The following is a 14791-nucleotide window of genomic DNA, read 5'->3' on the forward strand; positions in this document are numbered from 1 at the left end:
GGGTGCCTTCAGAGCCACAGGTGAGCAGGCTGCCTCGGCAAACAGCAGTTTTTTGCCCAGAGGACTCTGCGGTCTCTGATTCAGACCTGGTGCAGGAGGTGCTGATGGTAAAGGCTTCGTTTTATTGTGAGCGCTGGGCTGCTGTTTCTTGGCTGTTTAGCATATCAGGTACTAAAAAATTTGTCGCCTGTTTGTGGTATCAGACTTACTTCAGTGTAGTAGAGCCAAACCCAAATATTGAAGCAAAATAGTGGGAGAGTTCTGAAAAATCCAGGGGTAGTGACAGAAGTGTCTGCTCCCATATTTCCTTGCAGCAGAGTTGCATTTTAATACTGCAGAACAGGAGGGCAGGGGAGAGCCTTCTCCTGAACTGCACACTGAGGGGAGAATGTGAGTTTCATAAACTAACCCGAAAGGGCCCGTGTTGGCGGCTTCCTGCTCCCCCTGCCGCACTGAGCAATGGCTTCTCTAAAGGGATTGACAGGAATGAGGTGTGGAGAAGGCTATTTCTATCCTTGGTCTGAAAAGCCTCAGAAGGAAGAGCTGCTCCGCAGGCCCGTCGGTTGTGTAACGTGCGTGTCCTGCCCCGGCTGTGATGCCCTTGGGCTTGGTGTGGAACGATGCTGATTCTTCAAGTAAGCAGGGTGGGGGGCTGGAAAGTGTGGGGTTCTACCTCTCAATAGTGTTTAGACTTGGCTTTATGGAGCAGACTGCATGAGAGATGGTCCTTTTAATCTGCAGCATCTCGACTTTTGGTAACTCGCCACGCAGAACAGGTGGCTGAAGCGTAGGTAGGTGTGTGCTTGGACTCTGTGCCCTCAGGAGGAGGTATCCTGACTGAAAGCACTTGCCTTTGACGTGGTTGTGTAGTGACTGCCTTGTTATGCGAAACTTAAGGGGAGAGTAGATTTTATAGCTATTAGTGGAAATGGCAAAAAGTGTCAGAGCCTCATAGATCCCCTTCTGCGGCCAAGAAGCAAAGGTCATGCCGGGGAGGAGAGTGTACCCTGTGGGACAGTGCAGGCTCCTGCCAGGCTTGGCTGCCCTGAGCGTTGTCCCCGGGCTCGCAGATGTTGTTTACACCACGAGGACTCCTCCCTCTGCTAGGGAGGGAGAGGTTGTTTTTAGTTTGAAGGTGACTCGGGAGAACGTTATCTGGTCTTGTCTGCCTTCACTGCTGTCCAGCTCGATCAGATACACGGCGCCTGAGAGAAGTGTCCACCTCAGTTCTGTGAAGTCTGGGTTTTGTGAGCTGGTTTCAACTTGCAGCCCATCAGCATTTGGAAAACATTTGAATATCTCTGATCAATCCAGTGGGTTGATGCTGGCTGTGCTCGTGTGCCTCGGGACTCGGCAGGCGCTTTCCCCAGCCTCGAGTGCCCAGGATTTTGATTGCCTGGCTGCTTTGTGTTGGGAGGAGGGGGGATATTAATCCCATGTGAATGCAAATGGTACTTGCTGTTGTTACTGCTTGCTGAAGCTTTTTAGCCTGTCTGAACTGTGTGAAGTGCCCTCTAACTCAGAGCAAATAACCTTGCAACAGCTTATTTTGTCAGCATACAATAATCACCTTGTATCTGTAAAAAAAAAAAATCCCTTGATCTTTACTAGCTCCCATTTTAAATCAGGCTGTAGTTAAAATGGGACAGGCTTTTACAAGTGCTGTAGTCAGTTCTATGACTTTTCAAAATTAGGTGTTTGGGAGTGTTTAATCACAGGCCTGTGGTGTAAAAAAACCCATTTGGCACACAGGTCAGTTCTAGAAGTGAAACTCTGTATGAAAGTTGCATATAGCTGATACCTCCATATGTCTTTTGGGACCCCCATCACCTACCACTTTTTTAAAATCAGTTCAAGATCACCATTCTGGTGTCTCTGGTACAACTCTGTCATCCAGAGTCACTTGGAAACCTTGAAACCTCTTCCAAAGTGGTGTTGAACAGTGCATTTCTGAATGTAACCAGCAGTACTGTGGTTGGTGTGTGAAATAGCAACAGAGTTTTTTAGCCCTGGGGTTACACTCAGACCTCTGTTTTAAGGTACCCCAGTTTTCAGCATCAGCCTTTTCCTAAAAGCGTCTTGGTCTCAGATGAGGGTCAGATCTCTCCTTCCTTGTCCAAGCATGTTTATTCTTCCAGACTTTTAAAGATTTAGTATGCAAAACTAATTTTTCCTTTGAGAAATGTGGAATTGATTTATTTAGGACTCTGAAACATGCCTTGCAGACTTACTTGTATTTTTCTTGAGTTTGAGCAAACTTGGTTTTGTAATACTGATTTGTTTCTATGCTCACAAAAATGGTCATAGGATTTCTTATTAAAACATCTTCATGCATTCAAAAAACAAACAAAAAATTTGCTCCCAAACCCACCTCCTTTGGGCCTGTAGGTCATGGTACATATATGGAGGGTTGTATACAATCATGAACTTTAAGTGCTTAATTTTAAGTGCATTAATTTCCTGGAAGCCGTCTTGGTGTGTGGGACGCCCCGTAAGCCCACTGTTGGCACGCCTGAAGTGCAGTCAGTGTGCAGGAAGGACGTGTCACAAGCTTAACTAGTTCTTCTTAAATCTGACTGAGGTTGAGTCACGTAAGTAACCTTGACCCATGAATGATGTCTTTTCCTGAAGCGATGTTGCTAGAGCCTCCCTTCCTGCCCCCTCCAAGAACAGCTCCCCCGGGGCCCGGCCCTTCTCCCCACTGCCTTGTAATGACTTGGGCAGTTTGCACCTGGGGACCGCTGCTCGCAGTGGCTGTGCTGTGTCTGGCTGGTAGCCTAAAGATGTTTGGCAGCTCAGCTTTCCGCAGTCCAGTGGCTCACGGACCTACCTTTGGACTGTCTGTTTTCGAAAGCTGAACCCTCTGGCCTCTCACCGCAAGAGCAGTTTGAAAAATACCGTAGTTCTGGGCTGCAGCTGCTTCTTGTGCTTTTAATCTGTTTATTACTAATTTAGCTCTGCGAAGTTATCTTGCCTGAGATGAAAAGTCTGATTTCACTGTTTGTATGACAATGAATGTTACACATTTCCTCACCTGGCTTGCAACATCTTGCAGACTGCAAGACATTCCTCTCCCCCAGAAAAGCTGTTATCTTAATATTGTGTTTAAAAATATCTGCCAGGCATCTTAGTGAGCAGAGTGATGAAACAAATGTGTGAGCGGGGCAGTGCAGTGAGGCCTGGCAGACGAGGCCAGCAAAGAGTATTGGTATGTCTAGCAGTGAGTGCTGCCGTCCACAGCCACCTAGCAAAGGTGCTGCCCGTCCTCCGCAGTGGGACACGAATGGGGTTGTCCTACCTTGGTGCTGCTGGCCTTCTGTTGCAACCTGAGGTGGGGGCTTTGGCAGACCTGTGGAGCGCCTTGCCAGAGCACGGGGGTGCTAAAATTGTGTGGGGACCATGGAGGCTGGGTAAGCCCGTGCAACAAAAATCTGTTCCTGTCTTCGTCCTGAACTGAAGGTGCTTGGAGACCGGGGAAGTGTTGCAGGCTCTTGGTCTGCCCCAGTGAACGTCATGCCATAATGCCGTCCCTTGCAGAAGGCAGACAATGCCATGACTGCTGTGGGTTTCTTGTTTCGATAGTGGCAAATACTATGTGCTGGTTTGTATGTTCTGGTTTTGCAGCGGAGTCGCAGGTAGTATTGTTGGCTGGAGATGCAAGAATTCAGAATAACAGCCCTGTCCAAGCTGGGCAGAGTTCAGAGAACGTGGAGGGCGGGAGAGGGAAGAGTACACTGATCTGAAGATTGTATGTGGCCTCTTCTCAATGGCTGAATTTTTTTTTTGCTTGTAGAGGGTGAATTCTTGCTTTGCACTAACACTTTGCACTAATACCTCTTCAACTCATAGCTGGTTTTATAAAGTCACCGCTGTCTCAAAAGAGACTGACTCAGGACAGCGTCGAGTTGTACTGCGAGGCGATTGGCAATCCTATCCCTGAGATCCAGTGGTGGTTTGAGGGAAACGAGCCAAATGAGACCTATGCTCAGCTCTGGGATGGCGCACGGCAGGACCGTGTCAAAATCAACGCCACCTACAACCTGCACTCTACCAGTACCATCTACATCGCAAACCTCACAGGCGACGACTCGGGCATGTATGAGTGCCGGGCTAGCAACGACCCTGACCGCAACCACTTGTCGAAGAGCCCCAAAGTCAAGTGGATCCGTTCCCAGGCGAATGTTTTTGTCATCGAACGTGAGTGGCCACACTGAGGCCTTGGCACTTGCTCGGACACCGATGTCTTGAGTCTCCTGCCATGCTCACCCCTGCACCCGTGTCCTGTTGCTCCCGAAAGCTCCCCTCACCCTCCCACCCCAGCTGTAGAACTGAGAGACTCCCACCCTCTGTCATCTCCCTCACCACCTGTGACTTGACCCAAAATGGCCCTGCTCAAAAAGGGTTGTGGCTTCCCAACCAAAATGCCCTTTGGCAATCCCGCGCCTTTTCTGGAGCCAAAGACCTGGAACCTGCCGCTTATTCCCGAGTGCCTCTGAGTCCCGGTGCTGGCTTGCAGAATTGAGTCTTGATTCTGTGGTAGATTCTGCCCTAACCACCACTGACAAACCAGCCCTTCCCTACAGCTCGTACAACTTCTGCTCCTGTGAACAGTCTTGCTTTAAGCTCGCTTTCTTGCTGGTGATACAAGCTGTGGGGAACAAAACCTGCTTTGAGTTTCCTGAGATGCAACCGTTTTTGAAATGGCCGTGTCTGTGTGACACTGAATGTGATGTAGTTGCTTGTCCTGTGGAAGTGACCAGATTCCCTCTGCTTACAGAGCTGGCAGTCGAACTCTGGAGCTAACAGGCAGCTGCTTTGAGTAATAGAAACCTGGGCCAGTGTGAGGGAATTTAACATCCTGCTAAGGTCTTACCGTGAATCCTGAAGTTAGCAGAGCAGTGTAGCAGTCTTTTCTTTTCAGCATAAATGAGCCAGGGAATACAGAACTCCAGCAGAACCTTCTTCTGGTGGAATTTGGGTAGGAGGAAAAGCAAAATGCCTGTCAGCCCTGTGCAAAAATTGTTCCTTCCAAGACACTGAGACCGGGAGGAAGGACAGGAGCTGTAGTGCCACCAGGGCTGTGTAATGGTGCTGCTAATGGCAGCTGTTTTCTTGGACTACTTTCTACAAGTAGAAAAGCCTGAGTCATCTTATGTTGCATAATTTACTGCTGCTTGGCACATGGAGGCCCAGGACCTTTTGGAGTCATGGTTCTGTGTGTTCTCCCTGGAGTAAATCTAACTATAATATTTTGGGCTGCATCAGATGATGCACGTATTGCTTGCATATGGTCTTGTTTGCTACCCCTCACAACAGAGGGTCTTGACTGCCATCAATTACGTTACCTGGAGGTGTCTTAAGTCTGCTCAGGTTCTGGAAGGTGTTGACACACTGAGTGCTATAGTGGCTCATAAAAGCAGAGAGCCGTACTCTGCCCTTCACAGTATGACCTTTTCCATTGCTTATTGAGCACTTAGCTCTGCTCGAGCTGCACCCATTGTAGGGACAGCAGGGACTCAAAACTACCCAGCAGAGCACATGGCAGCGATCCCGCTCATGGTGGGAGCAGCTGCAGGGTAAGCACTGGTTATTGCTAGGTGCAATCAGGCCCTAGTCGCCTGTTTTTTGAGTCTCTCCTGTGCTGGTATCAGTTCTGGTAGGAAACTGTTTGCAAAGGTAAGTGAAAGCTATGATAGAGACAAGGAGCTGTGGGTTTTGCATTAAAGGTTCTTGGGCAGGCACGAGACCTCTGGAATACCACATGTTAACTTCAATTGAATTATTTACGAATGCAGGTCCAGACATCAAAACTCATGTAACTGGCATTTCTGGCAAGCTGATCCTCACTTGTAACATGACTGCGCCTTACCCTGCCATCGAGGGCCATGAATGGATGCATGGGGACAAGATACTTCAAACAGACACGGAGTCAAGTAGTTTCACCAGTTACACGTGAGTGTCAGGGGCAAGGTCAGATAAGAATCTGAACACCGGGGACAGGTTTTTACCAGAGGCAGTTAATGTTTCCTATCAGCTGAACCCACAGCTGAGTGCTTGCAGTCTTGCTGAAAATGTAGGCTTTTAAACTTTAGAACATAAGATGAGCTAAACAAACTTCTGGTAAGGCCCAACATTTTCTCCTTTAAGGGGAGGAGGGGGCAAAAAGGAGGAGGACGGGAAAGTTATGTGCCCCACACATCCTCTTAGTAAGAGAAGTTCTGCCGCTTCATGTTTTTATGCAGGTGTTCAGCTGGGCTCTGTTGGTTTGTCAGGTGCAGTGTGCAACATGGCTGGGGCTGCTGCCTGGCCTGTGTCTGCACCGTCCTTCTGCACTGACATCAACGTGCTGGAGCTGCTTTCCTAGAGCTTTGAGGGACCCCTGCTCTGGGCAGGACATCAGCTCCCTGCTCCCCAGAGACCATGTGTAGAATGGGAGACTCCAGTGTATGTTGTCACTGCCTTTGGCTTTTATGTACCTTTCCAAAGTCCAACCATTCTTACAGTACAAGCTGGGAAGCTGCTTGCAAGTTATGGTCAATGCTCAGAAACTGCTTGCAGGGTGTAGCTGAGCAGAAGTGGGAATACCAGCCTTATTGTAACAGTGCAGTGAGCTTTCCTTTTTGATTACAGTCAGGCCTGGCTGGCACTGACCCAGCAGCTGTAGAGGCATCATGTCCTTTTGTATGGCAGTGCCGACGTGCCTGTCTCCCCATAGCAACAGGGAGCTGAACAAGGATTAAAGTATTTATAACCCAGCCTCCCTCGCGTGACCTCAATTCCATAGCCGAGTGGTTTTTGGAAGTGGGAAGCGCCATGCACAGCACAACGAACAAACAGCCTGTTGTCCCAGTGCAGCCATGGGACTGCAACTTTGCCTGCCCCTTCCCTCGAGTGTGTATTACTAAGCTGCAGAATGAGATGTTTGTTGTAGTGCAGCATAATCCACTAAATCTCATTGCAGCAGCTTTACAAAAAGGAAAATGGGAGAGTTCTCCCTACGCTTGGATCAATCCAGAGTAAGCCACCCTGGGTGTTTCTTTGCCACTGCTTTGCCGTGTGTTTCAGTGGGCTTTCCTGCATGGGAAGGGTAGCTGCCTTCTGAATCTGTTGTCCTAAGCTCCTTGCCTGTCTCCTTTAGAGGTGAACTGCAGAGCTGATGTCTTACATGAGCTGTGTGGCTGTGTCCTGGGTTGCGCTAACTAGAGGTCTCTTGCTGCACAACAGATTCTGTTGGCTTTGCTCAGTAGGGTGTGATTTTTTTTTTTAATGAGCCTGGGGTCTGTGTGGAAGAGGGAAGAGCATGGAGTTGGCCACTTCTGAAGTGTACATATGGCACTGCACCTGGTGATGGTGTAATGTTGTCCCGGTGCTCCTGGTTTTCTTCATCTATACTAGCTAACAGTCTAGGTCTTCATTTTTTTCCCTTTGTGGAGTCCCTGATGGCAAGAGTGCTTTGGGTTAGGGAGTGAAAGCTGCTGGTTTTCAGGATTCAGGACACAAGATCAGGAGGTCTCAGCGATCACTGACTTGACAGACCTGTATGTGAAATCCTCTTCTGCCATCCTCGATGTGTGGGGAGAGAAGGGTGAAGAGTTGGGTTGCTGTAGGTACATGGTGGAGCGTAAATACTGGCACTGGAATGGGAGAAATTGCCTATGGAGGAAATTACTGATGCTTATAGATGTTTGTTTCCATGGGTCTGGAGTTTAGTATCTGTTTGTGGATAAGTCAGTTGTGCTGAATGCTTATCTGACATCCTGGTTTTCGGTAGAATCGAGGGGAAGATGGAAGAGCACTCTGGTGTCTATGAATGTGTCTACAAAGGAAGCCCGGTGATAAAAGGACAAGTGAATATTTCAGGTAACTTCATATGTTTGCTTCTGGGTCTGAGGAGGGGAGTGGGGAAGCTGTGATCTTCTGAACACTTTGCTTTGGTATCTTTTCAGCTTCTTGAAAAGTTGCTTCTAGCCCTTACTAACAAGGCTGCAGACTCTACATGTGTACTACCAGACTCGCTCTGTGAGGCAGCTCCATTTTATCAGGCAGCTAAAGTGTCTGTAGGGTCAGCTCTTAGACCTTGCATTAAATGAGGCCTTCTGCTGTGGGCATGTTCCCACAAGAATAATGGGAGAGGGATAATACCTGGTGGACAAATCTGAGCCTGCCTTGAAGCAGCTTGACGTGCTTTCCTCTGTGAAAATGCCAGACAATGGGCATGTGAAGGGAATGCATTAGTGGGTGTATTTCTTAAACTGAAGTCAAGCTTTATGGGTAACTTACTTTGATTCTGGCTAGGTGGACTGCAGGGAGTACAAATCTTCTATGTGTTTTCTAAAATGAGGTGTCTGATTTTCTTTTTCTCTTGCTGTAGTTCCACCCCAAGTGATGGCATACAAGAAGTCTGAGCATGGGAATGAGGGGGACACAGGCGTTCTGACCTGCAAGAATCCCTCTTTCCCCCCTGTCGGCTCTTGGGTCTGGTACAAAAATGGTCAAGAAGTAAGTGCTGTGGTTTGCTCTTTCTCCCCTTCTGCCTACCCTACTTCCCAGCAAAGAGGTGGAGGACCTCGTCCCATCAGAATTAGCTGTTTCAGAGTAGCCTCCTCAGTGCCATGGCAAGGAGGATTTCTGTAGTGGTAGGACCGTGCATGGTAAGTGAGCAGCTCCCCTCATGTCAGCACTGCCCTGAGAGCTGTCTCTTTCTCCCTCCAGCCCATCATCAATGGTTCTGGTCGATACATTATCAAGTCCAGTGGCAACAAGACAGAGTTACGCATTCTTAAACTGAATATTGAGGAGGATACGGGTGACTACCACTGCAATGCCACCAACTCTTACGGCTTTGGTGGTGCTACGGTAAACCTGCGTGTACGCAGCCGCCTGGCAGCGCTCTGGCCCTTCCTGGGTATCGTGGCAGAAGTCCTTGTTCTTGTCACCATCATCTTCATCTACGAGAAAAGGAGGAAGCCAGATGAGGTTCTTGATGGTAAGAGGTGCCTGGGGTTAAATCTGGGGAGACCAAGTAACTTGTAGGGCGCGGGCAAAATGTTCTTGTAGAGAACTTGGAGTTCCCTTTGTCAGATGGGCATTAATTTGAGGGCTGCTTCTCTGGGTGCTTCTTGTAAAGAGAGTAATTTTCTTGTAATGAGAGTCTTTACCAGGCCACTTTAGCCATGAAGTTGCAAGTAATTGCACTGTTTCTGACAGTCCTTCAGCGAGCTGTGCTTTGGATCTGGAGCGAGATAAGATTCGGTGCAGGTCAGCCTGACCCTTTGTCTCACCAGTTCCTCTGTACTTTGCTCAAGTGCTTCACCTGAGTGTCTGCAGGACTGAGTTTTCTTTGGCAGCTCACATTCTGGAGAAGCTGATTTCTGAATAAGTAGTAGAGCTTTTCTGGTGCTGCAAAAGTGGGGGACTGTGTCAGTGGCTCCATAAGACCAGGCTTAGCTTAATTCAGGTTCAGTTCATGGATCTGTTTTGGGTCCTTGGATCCACACATCCTGAGACTTCCTCAAAGCCTAGTGCTATCTTTAATCTGTTCTGGAAGTATCGGCTCCTCCCATTCCTTATCAGTAAGAATCTGCATTGTGTTAGCCCAGCCACCCCTTCCTTATCTGATCCAGTTAACAATGAAGTGTAAATGCTTGGTGTCCTTCCTGCTTGCTGGGTCAGGCTCCTTAGCCCTCTGCTAGGGAACAGCACATCAGGTAGGCTGAGTGGTGTGAGGTGCAGCAGAGGGAGGAAAACTAAATATCCCTCCCCTGACTACAGGGCTTGGGGAGTTCTACTCAAGGCAGTTTTACAAGCAGATGCTTTGCCCTCTGACACTCTTACCTGGAAGGCAGATATCTTCTTAAGGATGTTGTAGCTGCATTTTCCAGCAAAAAACTATAGCCTGTGTGCGTTGAGTGATCTGGCTTCTGATGACATCAGCCTGGTCCAGACCATGTTGCATGCTGATCTGTCAGAGCTGTAGCAGATGCTTTGACAGACAAAGGCAGGGTGTGTATACCGAAGTGTCCTGATGCTCCTTGGCCAGAGCTCTTAAGCTCAGGTTCCTGAGTGCTTGTGGATGACGATACAGCATCGTGCCTGTCTGACAAACACACAGCTTTACGCTTTCCTGGTGTGAAGTGGTTATGTCTCCCCAAAAGTCTTTGTAGCTTTGCCCCTCTTGAGAGGAGGTAACAGTAAGGCATTGCTGAGCCAGCTCGGACAAATGCCCAAATGTACCTCAGGGTAGAATCATAGAATCATAGAATCATTAAAGGTTGGAAGAGACCTCCAAGATCATCGAGTCCAACCATCACTGCTCCCTGTTACCTGGGATGGGGAGACTCTGGCTTGTCTATGGTGTGATATCCTTGCTGGTGTTATCTTTCTGCTCTTCCCTTCTCTGCTGCTGGGTGCCACCTCAAATGGTAAGTAGAAGATAGTTCCAGCCATGTTTCTGCATCTGTCCTCTCACCAGCTGCATGCAGACCTTGGTGCCCAAGGCAGTCCCAATGCTTAGAGTGTGGGCCTCACCGCTTGGTGCCATTTGAGGGGAGCCTGGACTGTGGAAGAGATGATGGGGAGCCTTCTGCTGGAAGGTGGCAGATTGCAAGGAGCTGGTGAAAGGCCCCAGGGCTTGGCATGTGTTGGCAGAGATGTTTTCTTAGCTGTACTTCTCAGTGTAGCAAGAATGTAGTGTGCAGTGTGTTTATTTTGATTTCACAAAACGTGTGGGGAGGAAGAAGGGCGTACTGCTGCTGATGCTTAAAGCCTCATTCCTGAAACATCCTGTTTGGATTCCCCTTTACTTGCTGTTGAAGACTGTGCTCAGATCTGGGAGCCATCTGAATTAGTGGTGCTGAAGGGGTGAGAGCGGCAGGTAGATCAGTGGCAGCTGTGCTGTCTTGCCGGGTGGATCTGTGGCGCTCTCTTTCCAGTTTTAAGTGCTGGTGGTGGGAAGATTGGCTGGTATGCTGAGGATACACAGGGTGCAAATGTTGAACAGATGTTACCAGTCAGCAGTGCTGCTTCAGAGACTGCCCGGATGCTTCCCTGTGTAGTTCTACTTCTGTGGCCTCCTGGGGTAGTCTTGGGTGTGCCTCAGGGTTAATGAGGTGCCAGACCTGACCTCTGCCAGTTGGTGGGGGGTGGTGGTGGTGGTGACTTGGCTATCCTGTGAGCCAAGCCTACCCCGTGCCAACAGAAGCAACTGCGTAACAGGAGCTTATGTCTAAGTTTGTGCCTTGTCTAAGCTTAGACAAGAAGCAGCTTAAAACTCATGCAGGGGGTGGTAGTGTTCTGGTAAGAAGTAGCCCCCTGCTCTGCCAGGCCCTGGCAGAAGAGGAGCCCTGTGGGTGAGATGACCTTTTGGGTTCAGCCCTGTGCAGGCAGTAGTATCCAGTATATCCAGTAACCTGTCTGGAATGCAGTCCCCAGAGTTTTAAGAGGTGGCAGAGATTACTTACATGCTCTTCCCTGACACTGTTCGTTCTTTCTTTCTACGCTGTCCTGAATGTGAAGATGATGATGGAGGTTCTGCACCACTGTAAGTACCTTGCTTTTTCCTATTTAGCCAGATTTGTACTGGCAGATCACATCTGTTCAGGGAATCTGCTCTGGATGTAAAAGCTAGCTGGTGTGGGAATAACACTAGCTTGCTAGACTTTCCCCCCGTGGTTCATTTAATGTGGCCTGTGTATAAACCACATATAACTGGGGATGGCACCAGTGTCTCGGAAACTGACGCTGTTCTGGTAACTAATCTCATCTTGCCTTATCTTGACCATCTATTTGGACCTGAATTATATTAGTGGGTAGGGTGGGGCTTTGTGCTTTTTCTTTCCTCACTGCTGCTTTTTCTCTTTCCAGGAAAAGCAATGCCACAAACCACAAGGACAAGAATGTCCGCCAGAGAAATGCTAACTAAGAGCAGGGGCCAGGTGAGTGCCATTCCCGAGGGCAGAGTTGCAGCTGAGAGCAGCTGCTGTGCCAGGCTCTTCACCTCCTCACAGTGAAGGGCTCCTACAGCGGCCTGAGGTGCCTGTCTCTAGCTGTAACCTAGCCAGAGCTCTTTATCAGCTGCTCAGAGGTCTGGCCTGGCTGCAGTATCTGCATCTGCAAAGGGTCTCTGGAAGAAGCAGAAGCATCCATGCAGGCAGAGGCTCTTCTGGCCCAAGATCGTACTGCAGGACCTGGGGAGGTGGGGGGGAACATGTGTTGCTGTGAAGTTCAGGCACAGGCCATTAGTAGCCTGGTGGGAACCTGCCAAAGCTGCTGGGACTGTGTGTGGGGAACAGCAGTGTGTCTGGCCTTTGCCCAGACAGACAAGGGGAGAGGGACAAGAAAGTGTTGGACTCTACTGTGGGGCTCTAAAGCATGGGAAAGTCAGGACTGCCTGATAGCTCCTGCCCTGGACTCAAGCGGGAGATGAGTCCTTACCCACAGCTTTACTGAAGGGCAGCCTTTGTCCTGTACTGCTCCATCAACCCCCTCTAGCACAGTGCAGCCTTACTGGTACAACTGGGTTATCTAACTGGCTTTTCTTTCTCTCCTGCCAGGTGATGTGTAGATGAAGAACTTGTCTGGACAATTTTGTTTTCTTCTAATTTTTTGGTAAAATAGCACCATAAAATATTCTAGTGTGTCCTTGTGATTCAGTTACTTCACTTTCTAAAGAAACTTAAGTTGTAGAATCTAAAATACACTTTTTTAAAAAAAAGTTGTGGGAGGGTTTTTCTACCTGTAAATGTAAATCCCTTGTTTCTGTTAGTCTAGGTCGCTGGCTGCCTCTGTCCTAGGTTTCTTCATGTACGGTGGGGGTGGGTGGGAGCACAACTTATTTCTTCCTCACCTCTGGGAAGAACAGGGTGTGCTGGGTAGGGCCATTCTGAAATGCCCTCCTTGCCCCACCTCAGTGTTTGAGGCCGCTCAGGGAGCTGTGGATAACAGACCTGAACACGCAGTGAAATGCGCGCAGTTCCTTGTGTGCTGCTCCGCTGGACGTGGCTGGCACGGCCTGTGTTCCCAGCAGGTCTGTTGTCCTGCCCTGTTTGTGCGGGTCAGGGAGAAACTGCTTTGGTGACCGTCTGGAGATGACCCGATCTGACCAAAGGGTTTAGGAAGGTAGTTCTCTGTCTTTCCCAGTGCATCACCTGGAGCAAGGCTGCACCCTTACCTAGCATGGAAGCGGCATGTGTCCTTGTAAGCCACCTGGCCAGGGCCACCAGGCACATCTGGTGCGGCTCCTGGGGAGGAGCGAGTGAAGGGCCCATTCCTCGGTGTGTGCCACACCACCTGGACACACACACAGTGCCGTACCATGTCAGGCAGCTTCCTCCAGAGCTGCTTTAGTTACCCTCTTAAACAGATAACCAGGAGGCAGTGTTAGAGCTGGATGCTGGATAAATATGATTGCTGTTAACTTATTTTCATGGCTTGTTAGTATCTCTTCTCAAGTTGCTACAGTGGGGGATAGGGGCAGAGTGAACAGGGGCTGCAGTGCTGGGGGGGGCAGTTTAACAGCGTGTGTTCTTGTGCTTGAGCCATCGTGATGTTTGTGTGACATAGAAGCCTGAGAGCAGACAGATGCTCAGTGGAGTCTAATACCTTTATTGCCGGGTAGCATTGAACTGTTAACACACTTCACAAATAAAGATGATTCCTCTCTCTCTTTTTTCATCTTTCTTTGGACTCTGGTCTCTCTTCCCTGCTGGCTGGACCCCTGGGTTGCCTGACCTGCTGACTCATTTCTGGCTCCTCTGGCTGTAGAACACAACACTGTCTCTCACGATTCGGTGCCAGCTCTTCTGTGCTCTAATCGCAGCCTGGGAGGTGTTCAAGCCTTTGCGAAGGGAGATGAGCAGTGGTCCCTGCTCCGCAGAGCCCGGAGGAGCGCTGGTCACTGGGGCACGCTTGCCTGTTTGGGGGCAGGCGTCACCTTGCCCTGCTGCACAGTTCCTCAGTGTCTTGTGGCTGTGGGGTCAAGGATCAGCCCCAACTTACAGGAGCCCTTGTAGGACATGGTGCTTGCGTGTCTCATGCTTCTCTAAGCGGTTATTTTTTGTTCTCACTGCTCTTTCCTGGGGGGGAAAGTGAAGGTGCGAGGCCTTTGCTGCCTTTGTGCACAGCGTGGTGCCTGTGGAGAGGATGGAGGATGTGGCGGGGGGTCCCTTTCCTGCTGCCAGCCCTGAGCTCGGCGTGCTTCTGCCAGTGCTCCTGCCCTTGGAGCAAGGCAGCAGTGGCCGTGGGCTGGAGAGGAGCCCCAGTGATCTCCCAGCTGGCCCGAGGTGCCTATGCCTGCCTGAGCCCTGCCAGCCCTGGTCCCAGCGAGCGTGTGAGCTGTGGCCTTGCACTGTAGCCAAACGCTTCTCCCTGCCTGGGAAAGGGGGTAATTGGGGAGCGTGGCTCTGATTGCAAGGCTGTACCCCCAGAGCTGCCGGCTGTGGTGTGGCAGGGTGGCTGGGTCCCTCTTGATAGTGTTTCTGCTGCCTCGGTGTGTCATCAGCTGGGCTGGCCCTGGGGCTGACTGGGCAGCGTGGCTCTGCAGCACGTAAGTGGGTTATGCAAGCCTTTCGCAGCCGGCCTCGTGCTTGCGGGTGCCATCCTGGTGAAAAATCAGTGCTTGGCTTAATTTCCTTGATGAGGATTATGGGTCCTGCCTGACCCGGCTCTCGGGCTGCAACACAAAGCGCTGCTTGTGCCTTTTGTTTGGCGGGGCTGGTGCAGGGGGGGAAAAACAGCCCGGGGAGCTGGGGAGGGGATGGAGCGGCATCATGCTGCTCTCTGCCGGGCCAACTTG

The 14791-nt window shown here is 50.0% G+C and overlaps 1 protein-coding gene across 1 annotated transcript; it reads left to right on the forward strand.

The window, feature by feature from the left end:
* Positions 1-3821: 3821 nt before the first annotated feature.
* On the forward strand, positions 3822-13669 carry BSG (basigin (Ok blood group); the record flags this gene model as incomplete). Its single annotated transcript, XM_009331846.1, has 8 exons — positions 3822-4197; positions 5796-5952; positions 7772-7860; positions 8372-8499; positions 8713-8986; positions 11515-11539; positions 11863-11933; positions 12552-13669. Coding segments are annotated over 7 exons (1107 nt in total), but the record flags the coding sequence as incomplete, so codon positions are not given.
* Between the last annotated feature and the right edge of the window lie 1122 nt (positions 13670-14791).

The sequence above is a fragment of the Pygoscelis adeliae genome, unplaced genomic scaffold (assembly GCF_000699105.1).
Source record: "Pygoscelis adeliae isolate BGI_AS28 unplaced genomic scaffold, ASM69910v1 Scaffold239, whole genome shotgun sequence".
Classification (NCBI taxonomy): Eukaryota; Metazoa; Chordata; class Aves; order Sphenisciformes; family Spheniscidae; genus Pygoscelis; species Pygoscelis adeliae.